Raw genomic sequence first — 17,653 nt, forward strand, 5'->3', positions numbered from 1 at the left:
ATCATCAAGAAAGCAATATGTATTTTCCAAGTCAAATAAAGTATAATCAGCTTTTTGAAATTCTGCTGGCATATCTGTAAGTCCGTAAAATCCTGTTTGAATTCTATACGTGCCAGTCATATCACCACTAATTATATTAAAGTTGCAATGATTAGCTGTATTAACATCCAAATTCAATTGACTGTATGCGTATTTCAGATCGATCGTAGAAAAGTAAGTTGTGTTTTGCGAGGCGGGAGCGCTTATTTGTTGAGAAATTGATTCAATGAACGTATCAATATTCGGCATTTGATATTTGTTTTTGTGGATAGCTTTATTTAAAACTTTTGAATCCAATGCAAGCTTTATCGTTTGGTCTTTTTTAACAGTCACCACAATAAGTGAAATGAAATAATTATCTGGGCAGCTCGACAGTTTTATAATGTGTTTTTCGGCTAATAATTTTCGAAGTTCTGTATTAACTTTGTCTTGGAGATTGATAGGAATTCGTCTACCTTTTTGGTGTCTAGCTTGGAAATTCTTGTCAAATTTAGATTTTGCTACATGACTTTTTGATCGTCCGATGCGTGATACCAAACCAGGGAATATTGTGGCTATTTGCTCTTTAAATTCCGAGGATGCAATGTTATTGACATAATTATTTTTTTGAAGTGTTGATTGCGTTACTGCAAGTCCAAGTTGGTCGAACAAATCACGACTTATTAAGGACTTTAAGCCGTCAGCAACAACGGTGAAGGTTGCTGTGTTGTATACCCATCCTTTGCTTGTGATCGGAGCTTGGATTTTTCCCAGTACCTGTTTCGGCTCGTTAGAGAAATTTCGTAGTTGTGCTGGTGACGATTCGTGGATCCAGAAAACGCGGGGGCTGTTCTGTACTACTTGCGACGCGAGTGAATGATGCAATATACTGCATGCACTCCCGGAGTCCACGAGCAGAGTTGTATTAACGTTTCCAATCTTGAGTGGCATATTGAGGGGTTCAACTTTCTCTACTGCGGATTCAATCATGGCAACTGTGTGGTCCTCTTCGCCGCTGCTGTAATCAGATTCATAGAGTTTTGGCGATTGAACAAAGTTTACTGAGTCCTCTGGATGTGGATCTTCTTCCACTACCCGAACCATCTTTTTCTTGGGATCTTGTGGTTTTGAGTTGATGGTCTTTTGTTGTTTGCGGCACACTTTCGCAAAGTGGTTTAACAATCCGCAATTGTTGCACGTCTTTCCTTTTGCGATGCATTTTTCGCGATGATTTGGGAGCCAAACTCCACCACAGTTGGAACAACAGAGTGTTGATCTATTATTCTGTTTTGCAACATTGTTATTGTTTTTCTGCCAATACGGTCTTCGTGGATTGTTGTTGAACTGTACGGCATTTACGTTCGCCGGGACAACAATTTTGTTATGCTGTTGAATTTGGTGTTGATTTCGCATTCCGAGTTCCATGTTGATTGCTAATTCCAATGCTTGACGCGGTTCCACAGTTTGTTTTAGTAGTTCTTTTTGAATCTCAGGGTCGATTAGGTTTGTGATGAACACATCGCGTATCAGAGTTTCTTCTTTGTTCTCAAAGTCGCAGTTTAGTCAACAGTTTCCCCCCTGAGTTGTTTTGTGATCAGAAAGACGTGTCTATCGAATGTTATGTTACGCGGGCGGATGAATGCTTCTTCTACGATTTTCCAGAAATTAAGAGTTGATAGTGTATCTATCATAATATGCGGGTTCCTACAATTTAAGATACGGCGTCCCTCTATTCCAATACTCAAGTAGAGAAGGGATACTGATTTTCGGTCCGCCAACGACCACGGTTTGTCACCACACATTATGCCTATCTCGATGAGTCGTTGGCATTTGTTTTGCCAATTCATCCTTTGTTGCGCGTTGCGCGCGTTCCTTTCCCTCTCTGATTGTGCAGATGCACCCAAAATAGTCTCTTCATAGATGGGTTCCAAGGGTAGCTCCACCATTTCAGGCTTTGGGCCGAGTAGCGTGTCCAAGATGATATTCTCTTTGGCTAAGAGCGCTAATTTGTATTGAACTCTCCACTTCTCCCAGCGAAGTGGTGGGTCCGGTGTCGGTTTGTCCCAGAAAGGGTCGATTCCAAGAGGTGTTCTTTTTGTTGCTGGCTGCGCCATGTCGTACTTTATTATTTTGCTGTGGTGATTCGCGGTGCGAGTAAGCAGACGGAATGTTTATGAGCGATTCGCGAAGCGAGATCTACTTCTACTTTTGTTTCGCTTACTTGCGGAGCGGGAGAACAAGAGACAGTTTTGCAAACTGAGTTGAGTTGCATAAATTAGGAAGAATGAATTTAACAGATTGGAGCCACTTGGGCACAACGTGAATACGTGATCAGACATGTCTGATCACGAAGCGGGAAACTATCAGACAATGGAATGAAATCATAAGGTAAACAAATTGAACAAAGTTAGTGAAGGTGAAAGTAATTGAACTAATTTAAAGGCATCAAATAAATTTTACTGCAACGATTAAATAAATGAATAAATATATCACCAGGTATCACAACTGCATAGGTGAAAAAAAGTGAAAAAAAAAAGAAAATCTTTTTTGAGTGCGCTTTTATAGCGCAAAATCCATCCCATAACATTTTAGGACATCAAAAAATTTTGAAATTTCGTTAAAATTTTTTTAAAAATTTTGAAATTTTTCTCAAAAATTTGAAATTTTTGTTTTTTTGAAATTTTTCTCTCAAAAAATTGATATTTTTGCTTGTTCCGACCCTTATACTACATAGGTGAAGGAAAGTGAAAAAAACAGAAATCCATTTTTTAGTGCACTTTATAGCACAAAATCCGTTTCATAACATATTAGGACATCAAAAAATTTTGAAATTTTGCTATAATTTTTTTTTAATTTTGAAATTTGAGGTCTTATAGGAAAATTTTCTGTTCTATTGAAAATGAGTATTTGCCGTTGAGCAGATGAGGAGCTGCTCTGGGTTACCTTAACGCCGGCATATCCGCGACCTGTAGCTGCTATGTGACTGGAGATGGGGGTCCGGACACCTCCCCTGCAATGAACTTTACCACCGAAAAACTGATTTTCTCTTAGTGAAATCAAGTTTTTTTGTTTAAGTTTCACCAGTCATCTTAATACAAAAAGTATCTCTCAGACTGTTGAAACTTAAACAATAAACGTGATTTCAGTACAAGAAAATCAGTTTTTCGGTGGTAAAGTTTTTGTAGGGGGGACGACTGGACCCCCCCCCCCAACCCACCCCTTCAGTCATATAGCAGATAAGCATACTCCTTTCATGCTTCCATTTATAACCTTGGCTGCTTGCCCATATTGAAGCCACTGACCAACCAAGCTGACCAGCACTCAACGATACATCTCAATTGGATTAGTGATGAAAAATATAAAGGTGGGAGAGGGAAGAAGTAGTTGTTATTCGCGGTCACATTTTAGGAAATCTGTTCTTATTATTATTCTTCAATGTGATCTGCCTGCACAAAAGAAAATATTGCCAATTTGAGCAAACGTAAATTTATGACGATCAGTTGATCTGACGAATTTTGCTTGTGTGACAATTCTCAAAACGGACGTTTAACCTCAAATGTGGACGTACTTGCTGAGAAAAACAGTCCCGAAAACCCCCAACTACTTTACTTCCTTTGCTCAGTCCTGATTGGTTGGTAAACTTGCAAATTTAGAACCTCTATTTTGAATTTCATACTGGGAAATTTAGTCTGCTGTGTATGTGTTATGCCAACGAAAGAGCCGCTTCTCGGGAAAAGGGCTATAGTCAATCGCTATGACTCGCCATAGAGAGGCGTTTATATGTCTGCGTTACAGTGTACATGCCCATTCGGACTCAATGTCAAGTCTCAATCAGTACTGATTCCTTTAAATTGCAAGTATTGTATCAGTACTGTAGCTGAGCTCTGACCATGTCACTTTTTAGACTTAGCACGTAATTAATCAAGTCTTAAGTCTTGGCAAGTCTTGCGCAAGTCTTGGTCGAGATGTGACAAGTCTTTAGCAAATCTTGGCCAAGACCTGTCAAGTCTTGAGCAAGTCTTGGCCGAGATTTGACAAGTCTTGTGCAAGTCTTGGCCAATACTTCTCACGTCTTGAATTAAATATTGAGCAGTTTTTTTGTTGTTTTCCTTTCATTTTTAAACCGTCCTTTAAACTGACCTGCCTAAAAACTCTCCAAAGTGAAAAAAGAAACATCAGACAACGCAAGCACTCTAACAAAGTTCACTGGATAAGGAACAAAAACTCTGCTATATCGCTTAAAGGTACCAGTCGTGGCCATATGTTTAAAAGTTTTCTATCTATTCCTCATTTGGTGGTCAGTTAAGCGACAAACGTGGTTGAGCGGGTTTGGAACGTTGTGTGAACACACATTGCCAAGCCTCCTTGTTTGTAAATAATTAAAAGCAATCTAGTCTTCTAATAATGCATTAGGCAGTAGATTTTGATGAGACGATGCATCCGAGTGAGTTTATTGACACATTTTTTTGGACGAAATTCTTTTCATACAGACCAGATAATACATTATTGTCCTTTTGTTTGCCGGCTTTCTACGGCCACTGACGTTTTTAAAAATTATTTGTTTCCAACATTCATTCAGTGTCTCCAAAATTGTTGGTACAACTACATTCACATAATTTGACTATGGGAGCACTATTGGCCCGGCGGCCGTTCTCAAATGTCTTGTTCAGTTCAACTTGATGCAAATGAATCGAAATGAAAAAAAGAGGGACATTTTAAATCAGCGACCTGTTCAAAGATAAATACTATCATTTTTACGCGTAAAATGGGATGCAATTTCTCATAAGCTTTTTTACAATGTCTGACATTGTGTTCTCATTGGATTTGTCATGATCTATTTCAGTTGCAATGTGGTTGAGTTCTGTCGAAACCGTTAAGGTCTTCCACGTTGTCCCACCAACGGTACAGCGCCAACGGCTAAAAAAACCAGTGCCAGGTTTTATCTTCTGGTTCCTAAAAAACGTGAATTGAAACACCCAATGAACATTAAAAGACCAAAAAAATTAACCGTTAATTATGACAGTTAATTATGAAATCTCTAAACGCCTGAAGACAATTTTCAATCGCTTTGGCCTCAATTTTGGTGTGTACGCAGAAAATTAAACGGAATGTCAGGAACAGCTCGAAGAAAAACTCAAATAAAAATCTGAAACTGTATTGAACACGAGTCTTATCGCTTTGGAAATAGTTATTTTACAATTAAAAAACTATTCGGATTCGAATGGCGTTCTGTCAGTTTCAAAATAGTGATTTTTACCCTTTTTGTTTTTTATGATAATTACTAACCGGAATGATATCAAATTTGATGTCAATTTTTGACCAATCAATTTACCTGCAAATGAAGGCTACACTGTTTGCCTAAAATTGTTTGTGAACTTTTTAATTCTGCTTCTTTTCTTTCTTTTGTAGTCTGTTGACTTAAGTCACAACAATGACATGTCCAATTGAATTCTCACGCAGTAGATGGTCAATCAACTTGAAATTTTCTAAATGAAAGTTTATTACTGTTTCTACATATGTCTTGAAAAAAGTTGTTTTGAGAAAACATTAATGCTTTTTGAGAAATGCCAAAATTATTCTCTTTCTGCCATCGTTCGCGCACGCCTAGGAAAGATGTAGGTTGTATTTTATCTTGTGCTTTTGAAATTAGTCTTTATAGTTATCTTATCAATTATACAATTGTACTTTTTGTGTTGATACCACGAGGTTTCACAAATTTTTTTGACATTCTCCAATTTTTGGAGTTTGTTTGGCTGTTTCATTCAGTCCTCAGAAAAAATTTCTTATATTCTATTAATGGCGTTAGAAGAAAGCGCAATTGGTTACACAAAATATTTTTATTGATTATATGATGTATTCAAAGGATTCGATACCGTTCTCGCAAAAAGTATTTGTTCTTTTGTAGTCCTTTGAATTAAAGACAATCAATGGTTGCAGTTGACAGCTATTGGATTTCTTGATCTTGAAAATAATTGCTTTGAAAAAGTAAAAACGTAAAGTTTATATTTGCTGTTTTTTTACAACTGTTGATTATTTTCAATCAAAACAGGTTCTATATCCTTGGTGGTGAAATTCAAGTCAATTGTCTTATGTTAGTTTTACGCGAAAACTTTATGCTTTTATAAACTTTCGCAACCGTCTTCTCACAAAGATTAAATGACAATTTGTTTTTGCCTGTATTTGCTCTTTTTTAATCCTATGACATTCTGGAAGATGTCAGATTTTACTGTCTTCTCCAAGAGGCACCAGTTCTTAATTTAAGTTGAAAACTATGGCTTTTCATTACATTGAAATTAATTGTTTTCAATATTTTATACGTATTTCTTAACTTTTCCCTTTGTCTTTTTCTGCTTATTAAGTATTCTCAATGAAGTCTTTCAATCTTTAAGGGAGAAATTGAAGTCAATTTGTTGAGTTTAGATTTTTTGCTACTTTGACTTTGTCCTTTTTTAAACAAATAGACATTGAGTTCCGGTCGTAATTATTGCTTGTTTTTTGATTTTGTGTTTTGTCTTGTCTCATAGTCTCTTTGATGCAAATGAATCGAAATGAAAGAATACATTTTAAGTCAGCAACCTGTTCAAAGATAATTACTTTCAATTTTACGAGTGAAATGGGATGCAATTTCTCATAGGCTTTTTTACAATGTTTGACATTGTGTTCTCATTGGATTTGTCGTGCTCTATTTCAGTTGCAATGCGGCTGATGTCTGTCGAAATCGTCGAGGTCTTCCCCGTTGTTCCACCAACGGTACGGTGTCGTAATAAAAATTCTTCAAAACTTCAAGGGAAAAATTGCTTGCCAACGGTTAAAAATCAGTTCCAGGTTTTATCTTCTGGTTCTTAAAATTTATCGTGAACTGAAACACCCAATTGAACATTCAAAGGCCAAAAAAATAACCGTTTAATAGAAAATTTTGAAAATTGTTGAAACTTCGAAGAGGAAAAACGGTTGTTGCATTTGACCGTTAATTAAGAAATCTCTAAACGCATGAAGACAAATTTCAATCACTTCGGCCTAAATTCTCATTTGCTTCTCTTTCAGAGAATCAAGCAAGTTTTTTTGCTACACAACGTTTACTGTAGTATAGTGTTACAAGATACTGCATGCTTTTGAAAAAAAGGTGCTTTTCATCATGCATTTCAGAAATGTCTCGTCTTTGATAAATTTCGATACTGCATCAAGCAATCGGCTGTAAGGGCAGCGCGCTAGATTAACTTACAACCGTTTTGTCTTAGCAACAGGCTTCATTTTCGACTACGAAACGGTTAGGTCAGGCAAAAACTAAGAAGCGAAGCGTAAAAAAGTGACTCACGAAACCGAAAAACTCTGAGCCAAAAATTTCGCAAACTAATGGTTACAAAAATTCGTTCGAGAGCAAATAATAATGTCATTACGCACATTTGAGAGCAATAGCATAATGATTTTTAAGACCAACAGTTCCTTAAGCCATCTGGGTACTTCAACATTTCGCGGGCTAGCTTCATTTCGTTAGAAGTATTTGGTACTGAGGTTCCAATGTCACGTCCCAGCCTTGTGGTTGTTTGTCGTTGTTTCAAATGTGGCAAAATTATTGCTTTGGATTTTTTTTTCATTTCTGCACATCTAATAGTCTGCATATAGAGGAACATTGATCTAATTAGATTCGCGGGTATTTCAAGTATTTGTGGAATGCAGTCATTTCGCTTCTATTTTATTTTCAGAACTTTCTGATTGCGAGCGTTCTTATACGCGTTTATTAAATAAACTAAATTTCATCTGAAAATGAAATTCAAAACGTCCTCTGTAAATTTAAGGCAGACAAATAGGCAATGATTCACAAGTTTTCCGACCATCATAATTTTGTAAACATTTTTATAATATTCTGTCTCTTATGCCTACTCATGGCGAGGGCACAGTATTTGTTCATATTGATGAAGCAACTATGCCCGCAGAGAAAAAAACGTTAACCTATACCTTTGCTAGTATTGGGTGAGTAGGGTATCTCTTTCACATTGAAAACAGTTGAGTCTCAGCAGTCAAAACCAGCGTTGAATTACGACTTCATTTTTTTTACTAAAAGTTCACTAATACACATCCTTGTATTAAGTGCCAGGTTTCAGTCATAAAATTGAACACATAAAATTGAAAGAGTCAACGGACACTTCTCCGATCAATCGCTGAACTAATTCCACATTTAGTTCTGAATCGGACCTCACAATATCTGAGCTCAATTGCAACTACAAAAAAATCAAGATATTTACCCAAAGCTGTTGTAAACTGCCCAAGATTCAACATAAGCTGCAGCACTTTGACAAACCCTATTGCAGGATGGTTTGTAAATATTGCCAAAAAGAACTATTGTTGAATATCACGCTTGCAGCTTATGATTGGTTGACATTGAAATTGAAAAAATATTGCACTAAGAACCATTTCGTATTTTTGTTACCACCCCATTATCACGCAGTTGGGGCCATACAGTTTAGTTCAAAAACTCATAATAAAGTTAGCAGAAATTAGAAAGTTGTAATGCACTCCCAACTACGTACTTGAAGAAAAATTTTGAGTACAATTTAGACTAAAATAGCGATAAAAGTTTATAGACCAGCTAGCCTCCTTGATTAAGCACCAAACACTTTCAGCACGCCAACAGCACTGGTAGAAACAGCATGAAAAAACTGAATCGAACTATATAAATAGAAATTTCCAGTTACATATTACATAATAAATATGAGTAAAATTAACACCTGCTTATGATTGTGAGACTGCAAAATACTGCACGCAGCTACTTGAGCGAAATTCAAAGTTTAGCAAATTACAACTACAATATTTTTCAAGTCAATTTTTCGGCCCTCTGTAACTTGATTCAGTTCCAAGTCAAGAGTCACCGCTACCAACAGCTTCATAGTCTTTCAAATTGTACTTGTCACCGTAAGTTTTCAGATGCTGTCTTAATTTCTCCTTTTCCTCTTTCAGTGCTGGAGTCATTTCGGAGTAGACGTCGCTAAGCACTTCTAGTGGGTCTGGCTTCTTGAATGCTTCCGCTTTTCTGAACGCTTGCATTATCTGAAATAATCAAGCAACCTTTCGAATTTAAATAGTTCTTTAAAAGTCCCAATAACAAAACCGACGGTTTTTTATCCACTACCAGTTACTATTACTTTTCGTACTAACTGAATTGTTAAATTTGAAGAAACCAAAACATAACCGACAAACGTCGAGCGAATTGCTCTGAAACGACAGGCGAGCGAGCGGTTTGGGGGGGGGGGGGCGGGGGGGTTGAAGGGCATTCCAAATCGCCAAAAAAACTGTCAATGCACCATGATCTGATGTCGTCTCAGCGGCTTCGGTGAATTGTACTTAAGAGATTAGTCCAGCTCTGGGAGCGCCACTCAGTGACTTAATGTTCTTCAGGCTTTACTTGTTTATCGCGTTTTTGAGGGCTAAAAGTCAAAAGCGTCAACAAAAAACCGGCAAAGCGAAACAGAAGGACTAATATAATCGGTAAACTTCGTTTGAGAGCAATTAAAAAGAAACAGTCAATCGCATGTCCAATGTCTTTATCGTCTTTACTTTCTATAGATCCCTTTGTCATCTTTGTACTTTTTCAACCTTTGAAGAATCACCATTACTTTCTTGAACTTGATGTGTTCACGAGTTTCGGGAGAAAAAAAATGTCTGAAAAAAGACATCAAGAAAATTCAGAAAAAAAACACTGCCTAAAAATCTGAAAAATTCAAGATATTTTATATCAAACTTAGTTCAGAATTGATAGAAAAAAAGAACAGCACCTGTTTCCTGAGCCCCTTTATGTACTCCTCCTCTTTTGCGTTATCCCAAATACCCCTGGAATCCATGTACTTCCTCAGACGGTAGATGGGGTGGTCAACTTCAGTCCAGTAAGAGACTTCTTCAGTCGATCTGTAGGCTGTCCAGTCATCGCTTGTCGAATGGTGACCAACTCTGAAGAAAGAAATTGTTTCGAAACTAATAATACCTTCGCAAACATTATGGAATGTTGCCATGCAGGAATTGGTAGAAAGTGCGAGTAAATTTACTCAGCTTAGTAAGAAAGACAAATCAGTTTCGTAATTTTACGACGGTGTCAGGACAATTTACCCAATGCCAGTATATCCAAAGACTTGATATGAAACTATCACAACCGAACGGTATGATTGATATCATATTGTCCCCTTAAGTATGTGAAAACACCCTTGTAATAACGACTGTTAATTTGTAATCGGATCATTGAACGAAAAAATAAAAAGGCATTGAGTACATTGAGTCTAATGGAATTGGCTAAACTGTCATGAAACCATCAGTACATGGGTGCGAGCGTTCCAAAACGGATTTGTATTAAGCTTCTATTTTTGCCGCCTTTGAGCAATTATTACCATTAAAGTGACTTCTGAAAAATCCTATTCTGTATTATTTAAAGGATATCCGATCGATATGGGACTAGCGCAATAGAATGGTTACATGAAAATTTACCCAATGCTAAAACACCCAATCTACCAAAACCTCATTAATTCCCTTCGATCTTTTCGCTCAATAATTCGAGAACAAATTAGAAGTCAGTATTAAAAGCATGTTTTATCACTTAAAATAATAAAAGCAACTTGGATTTCAACACAAAGACTTTGATTTCGCCCAAAGAGCGGCGAGATAGAAAAACGATGCGATATAAAACTTCAATTCCCGACGGCTGAATCTGCGAAGAGTACAAGTAGCCTTTTCTTCATCGAACCGGCGAATTGACGTATTCAACGTGAAATTAAAACCAATTTTTCAACTTATATAATCCAAATTATTATTTATAGTTGACCTGACTGTCTTCAGTAAGCAAGTTTATTAAACAATATATTGTTAAACTAATAAAAAATCCCAATTTCGTTTGGTTCTGATAGTTTCATATAAACTCCTAAGCTCGTCTTAAATTTAAAGGTGGTCAATGAACTTAAATTAGTTCTAAAATATACAAGCTAATATTATTATACTAAATAGCCGTTATTATGTAAATATTGTTATCCTTAATAGTCGTTATATTTTTTATCAATAGGGTGGAATATTGGGTACGTTTGAGTACTTTTTAAAATTGGCTATTCATACAGAGCCATTTTGATTGGGTAAAATCTGACATAATTAAACGTGCCATTACGTATATCACAACAGTGGGCAATGAAGAAAGTGGAAATGCCAAATAGATTTGCCCACATTTTTGTAAAATGACAAGGCAAAATAATAACGATCAAATTAATTTTTTCACAGACTGATCATATTTACAAGTCTCGAAACTCAAACCGAAGCTCTTACACTTAGTTTTTTTTTCAAAGAGCCTAAGCAACACAATTTTGTGCTAAATTTTCCTCAGCAGACATAGCAAGGGCTGCAGTCCAAAAAAACAGAAAATTACTCAAATAACGTCGCATTTCTGAGAATGTTCTGTATTTCTGAGAATGCTCAATGCTTTCAGTGATCGTGAAATTACTTTCAATCACTGCACTTCAACCAGAGAAAAAAAAACTTGAGGGCGAGACTAACGCAGAATGCCAATTTCGGTTAATTTGAGTATGCGAAAAGTTTATAATCAGTTTCTGAAAGTTAAAGTTCTGTGAGCCATAGTTACGACTCCCTGCTGCTAACTCAAAATACAAACTCAACAAGTGACAATCTACCGCTATTAAAAACAGCCAGCAGATTGCCGGAAAAAAGCCGCCGTTGACGCGCTTGACGCACAATGGGATTGAAACAGAAAAAAAATTAAGAGATAGAAATTGACAGAATTTTTCTAGCGTCAAAAAGTTCTTATGTGATGTGCGAATTCCGCATATTCGTTAAGCTTCTAAAATTATAGTTAATTCAGCTTCTAAACTGAAGGCCATTAGGCATAATACTAATGCCAGCTAACAATCAATTTAAAGAACTTTGATAACCTACTGCACTATTAATTATTGACCGGGCTTTATATGTTTATCCCGTTTCTTTTGATTTTGCTTTTCTGCCTTTGAGAGTATTCACCACATTGCGTAACTCAATGCGTGAAAGAATTTAAAATCTATTAGTTGATACAGTGAGTGAGGCAAGTCAGAAGTCAAGAGTGAAAATCGTAACTTATGTAAAACGAAAAACGTAATCAAAAAGGTAAAGCGAATTAAGAAAGAACGCCTAAATAATAGCCGATCAGAGGCCGACCGCGGCTATTAAAAATTCTTTACATCCATAAAGTTGTTGAGATGGAAACTAATTGAGAGCAAAAAATAAATTTATATTTTGTCTGTTGGGTGTTTACGAAAAAACAATACGAACAAATATTTAGCCAAAACAATATAAATGAGATCATAGCCGGCAAATTGCCGGAAAACGGCCTCCGTTTACTTCCAGACGTCAATTGATATACAAATTGACAGCCTAAAGTTTTTGCACAATGTTCTAAATCTGTATGCAGTCCTTATTAATTTACAAAAATTTTCAGAATTCGGCTTCTCAAATTAAACAAATATTGATTCCAGTTAGTATTCGCTCCAATGAACTTTGATAATCTAATGCACTAGAACTTAGCTTAATTCATATCCTTTGTTCTGAATTTGCTCTTTTGACTTTGGCCGCACTCACTTTTTTGTCTACATTTATTGAATGAATTCTAAATCTCATTCAGTTGAAACTGTGAGTGAGGTAAGTTAGAAATCAAACGTGCAAAAATGAACGAAAGGCAAAACAAATTAAGAAAAGTATATCCAATTAACGTAGGAAAAATTGCTCTCGAACGATTAGTTGGAGCTCAAATCTATTGGAGCCTGGTACAGACGATGGGGTTGAGGGAGTAACTGAATTATCTAAGGGTTCAAATGACGTCAATAGAGGTCACTGTATACCTCTACAACCACTAAAATTGAAAGCTAAAAAATTACACCAATTTTGGCACAATTTTCATTTTAGCGTTTGTAGTGAACTGCCTCGACTGGAGTCGAGCAGCTGACACTTGTGAGTTAGAGAGAAATTTAGATTAAGCAAAGCAAAACGTAAAAATCACTCGAAAAGTTAAAATGGTCAAGCAAAAATTGTGCGTAAATAGACACACGTTTACATTAACTGCTTTAAACTTCGTTCGAGGGCAATTAAAAATGATAAACATACCCGGCAGATTGCCGGAAAATAGCCGCCGTTGATTCCCATAACTCTATTGGGATTGAAAGAAAAGAAAATATCAACAAAAATTGATTTTTGTATAAAAACATTTTTAAGTGCGATTTATTTTGATGTCACTTCGTAATTGAACATACTCCTGTCCCTCAGAGAGAGGCTACAGGGTCTACTATCAATACCAATAAGCATTACAGATAGTAACTAAAACTTATGATAACAAAGTAAAAGTACCGGGCATCTAAAAATGGGCTTTATGGGTTTATCCCGTTTCTATTTATGACTTTGATTTTTTATACTGACTCTCTTCATTTTGAATTGCTTTGCTGAGCAGCTGCTGTTTAAAAGGACTTTGAGCAGAATGACAGAAGAGTGAAACTAGCCTAGAGAAGTCAAAAAGATTTCACGCAAAATGTCGAAAAAGCTGCAAAATGGGTGAAGCGAAAAAAAGTTCGACGAAGTAAAAAACATAGCAGGACAAGTCCTGACGTACAATTCAAAGAATTTTCATTAACTAAACAGAAAAACTAGACCTAGAATGGACATGAGTGAAATGAGAAAACAATTAAAAAAAATCAGATAAAAAACCAGAAAAAAAAACAGAAAATCAATATCAAAATTCCGCATGTGAAAATCAATATCAAAATTCCGCATGTGAACTAGGCCTAGAATGAGCAGTGAAAGGATTGGAAAAATCATTTAGAAAAAAATCCAATCCAAAAAATCGAAAAAACAGTAAAAATCAGAGTGAAATTGCCGCATGTGAACAAAAAACCACTACCGAGAAACCGAATTTTTGTTCAAACACCGTTTTCTCACTCTACTTGAAAATTAGAGCGAAAAAAATTTACGCCGCAAAACCACTCGCTTTTTCGCTCCATTTCCTGTTTCGGCGTGACCAAAATCACTACTCCAATTTGACTTCAAAAATCATGAAAATGTGTGAACAGATCTTTAAAAAAAGACAGCTCCCCAATACAATTCAAATTCTTTGAATTGTAAAAAAAATTAGGAGCGCTATAATAGCCGGCTGCGAAGATGAGGGCGGCTATTATTAATAATAGCCGTTTGAGTAGATGACGGCGGCTATTCATAATTTAGAGTGTATGTATTAAAGCATATTTACCAATTTTTAATGTAAGATTAGCTTATCTTGTCATACCTCGCTGACCAACTCCATGCCTCAGCGGCCCGTGGAACTTGATATGAAACAATCACATTCGAACCTGGGATTATATCTTTCGCTTAAATATAAAAAACATGCTGATAATACCGACCGCTAATTTGTAATCCGAGAACTACGAAAAGATCAAAGGGAATAAATTGGGCATAATGTCATCGGATATTTGGGCATTTTTAATATTGTCATGTAACCGTTTGTCAAATTGATCCAAATATTATGTGGCATCATTTACTACGTAATGACACGTGCTCTGAAACTGAGGGGTGCAAAACTATTTTTTTGGGGGGGGGGGGAGGGGTGCATACAAATGGAAAAATCTTGATATCTATCGCACCTTTTCGTATCTATTCCATTTCACAGTTTAGAATTTAATGAGCTTAAACTAACTTAAAACAACCAAAACAAACCTGTAAGTCATGGCTTCGATCAAGACAGGAGTACTCTCAGCCACACACGTGCGTTTAGCAGCCTCAGTTGCATTGTACACTGCAAATATGTCATTTCCATCCACTCTTATCACTGGCATTCCGTACCCAATACCTCTGGATGCTATTCCATCCCCTGCATACTGGTCACGAGTTGGGGTTGATATTGCATAGCCGTTATTTCTAAACAACAGTTAACACGAATTTGCTGGATAGGATGAGAAATTCAAAATGACAAAATCTCGTTGGCTAGTATTTGGCGTAACTTAGAAACCTGTGTGCCTTTTGCTTTCAATAAAAACAGCAGAACAAAAAAAAAACATTAGAAAAAGTCGTTAAGATTATAAATTAAGCATATCAAATACCTGCGGTTAAAACTCGTTAAAACTGTATGAGCAATGACAAATAAACTGGTAATCTGTCCCATTCTGTCGGCTTACTGGCCATTTAAAAACCGCAATTTTTGCAATTTTAAAGTAGACATTGTTTTCGACAAGCTGTGAAAAGGATAAATCGACTTCTCAGATGAACATCGATAGAATATTATCTGCCTCATGAAAGACACGAACTCTAATTAGATCGTGTTTGGATTGAAGCAATTTTGAATGAGTTGCAAGATATATTAATTTGCAAGATGAAACTATTTGTTTTTGTTAATATAAAAATTATCTCATACCCCTCCGAAGTAGAATATGAACAACGAACATAATATAAATTGTAATAACTATTTCTTGCTCTTATAATGCTTCACAAACCATTATCAGTCCGAAAACAGATTTATATCAGTTTTGTCTCACAATATACTGAATAAAAAACAGGGCGAAATGAAACAGTTCCGAATTATCAAGGTAAGTCAATCAATGCGAGTTATTAGTGGTTGTCATTTTCATAAAGAGGAGGTCCGGTCCTTAGGTCTTGAGCTAATTATTGATGTTCTGCTTCTCCGGCATTGAAGAGGTAAAATGTTTCCGAAATGCTGAGAACAGGACTAAGTGGCTTGTTCTGATGAATATCGGCTGAACTGTATATGCTTCATGAAAGACACGAATTGACACCAAATCATGTTTGGATTGAAGCATTAAAAAGACACAAGTAAAACAAGTTTCGGTTCTTTCCCATTATAGCTCCCACCCTCCCAGCTTAGGGGTCAGATAACCTATAGCCCCCCAATCATGGTAATTAAACCATGTGAGGGGGGGGGGCTAAAATTTCATGAGGGCTATAATGGGAAAGCCTCAAGTTTCAGCTGACAAAGGAAACAACATAAATGCCTAACGTTGGGCGAATTGCTCTCAAACAACTGGCGAGCGTTTGGCTTCGTTAAGTAGCTAGTTACTGTTTACGGAGCCTAACTAAAGCTTAATTGAAGGGGTCTGGGGTGAGCACGGCCGGGAGGTGGCAGCACGTGGGGTTGAGCAAACTGGGCTACATATGAAACGATGCGAAGGGGGTGGGGATTGAGGGGAGGGGGCTGGTGGGGTGAGGTGATGTAGTGGGGGTGTTCAAACTATAAGAACCACCCTTCACACCACGAATTTATGTCTCCAAAACAATTTCTATGAATCACGTACTTTGAAACTAGTTATGCCTACGGCTCTAACAAAACCATTTCTGATAAATTCGGATAACAATACACTCCCTGATAGCTCAACTAAGATTAACCTTGTATACTGCGAAGCACTTTGAAAATCAACATAAACGACAGATTGCTGGAATAGCTCCTAAATAGAGTCAAGTATCGTACAATATAGATAGCAGCAAATATTGAACTGCATTGATCGAGTTGGCTATACAATTCATAACTACTTAAAAATTTCGAAATTCAATTGAAAAATCAAAATTTTAGCTTGAAGTTTATAATTCGTATTCCATTTTACTCTAAAAGCCTTGACTTTACAAGCCATCAGCAAAATTAAAAACTTGTCCTTTATTGACCTTGAAACGCTCAGGTCCTCCCAAATGACCTTAAAAAGTCATTTAAAGAGCGATGTAAGCCATTTATAACGCAATTCAGCAAAGAATCTATGCTTATGAGCGCAAAAAAGACGTCACACACATGAAAAAGTTGAAGGCCGGCATGAATGAGTGACCAAGAGTGCTCTTTTCAGCTTTGCTACGTGAAAAAATGTCAAAGAAAAAGAGTCAGACGACGAAAAAAACAAAGCAGGACAAGTCCTGACCTACAATTCAGATAACTTTCATTGACTAAACAAAAAACGAGACCTAAAAATGGAATATTGAAAATAAAAAGGACTACTGGGAAATCCATTAAAATAATCCGACCACAAAAAAAACAAAAAACTAGCTGGCAGATTGTCAGAAAAATAGCCGCAATAGCTTTGTAGATCTGCAGTCTCAAAAAGATAGTAAACAAACAGACGACAAAAATTCTTTTCCTAAAGCTGAGATGTTACATTTTGATTACGAAAATGTAGCTTTTTGCTGCTTCGTTCCTTTAGGTGCCCTCAAATGATCTTCAATTAGAGTGAGAGATTCATTTGACCTTACCTCTTTGAATTGAAGTTAAGAAAAGTCAATTTCAGAGAGGAAGTCATTTTTGAGAGTGAGGTAAGTAAACAAACAGACGACAAAAATTCTTTTCCTAAAGCTGAGATGTTACATTTTGATTACGAAAATGTAGCTTTTTGCTGCTTCGTTCCCTTAGGTGCCCTCAAATGATCTTCAATTAGAGTGAGAGATTCATTTGACCTTACCTCTTTGAATTGAAGTTAAGAAAAGTCAATTTCAGAGAGGAAGTCATTTTTGAGAGTGAGGTAAGCCACGTGTGACCAAAAACTTCATCCCAAGAATGAACAAAAACCACTAAGAGTGAAAAATACTCGAAATTCAGCTTAAATTGAATTTCGAAATTGCGTGAACGAATGCACAAAATTGCGTGAACGAATCC

General features: G+C 36.4%; 1 protein-coding gene across 1 annotated transcript in view; it reads right to left on the bottom strand.

The window, feature by feature from the left end:
• Nucleotides 1–8,027: 8,027 nt before the first annotated feature.
• LOC142350787 (2-oxoisovalerate dehydrogenase subunit alpha, mitochondrial-like) overlaps nt 8,028–17,653 on the bottom strand; it is a 130,168-nt gene continuing 120,542 nt past the window's right edge. Inside the window, exons 7-9 of the mRNA XM_075402743.1 lie at nt 14,728–14,928; nt 9,789–9,960; nt 8,028–9,063 (exon numbers count right to left, since the gene is read on the bottom strand). Of these exons, the coding sequence (XP_075258858.1) occupies nt 8,875–9,063; nt 9,789–9,960; nt 14,728–14,928 (562 nt within the window). The 3' untranslated portion in view covers nt 8,028–8,874. The remainder of the gene's footprint in view (nt 9,064–9,788; nt 9,961–14,727; nt 14,929–17,653) is intronic.

Source organism: Convolutriloba macropyga, chromosome 12 (assembly GCF_964194025.1).
Source record: "Convolutriloba macropyga chromosome 12, txConMacr16.3, whole genome shotgun sequence".
Classification (NCBI taxonomy): Eukaryota; Metazoa; Xenacoelomorpha; order Acoela; family Convolutidae; genus Convolutriloba; species Convolutriloba macropyga.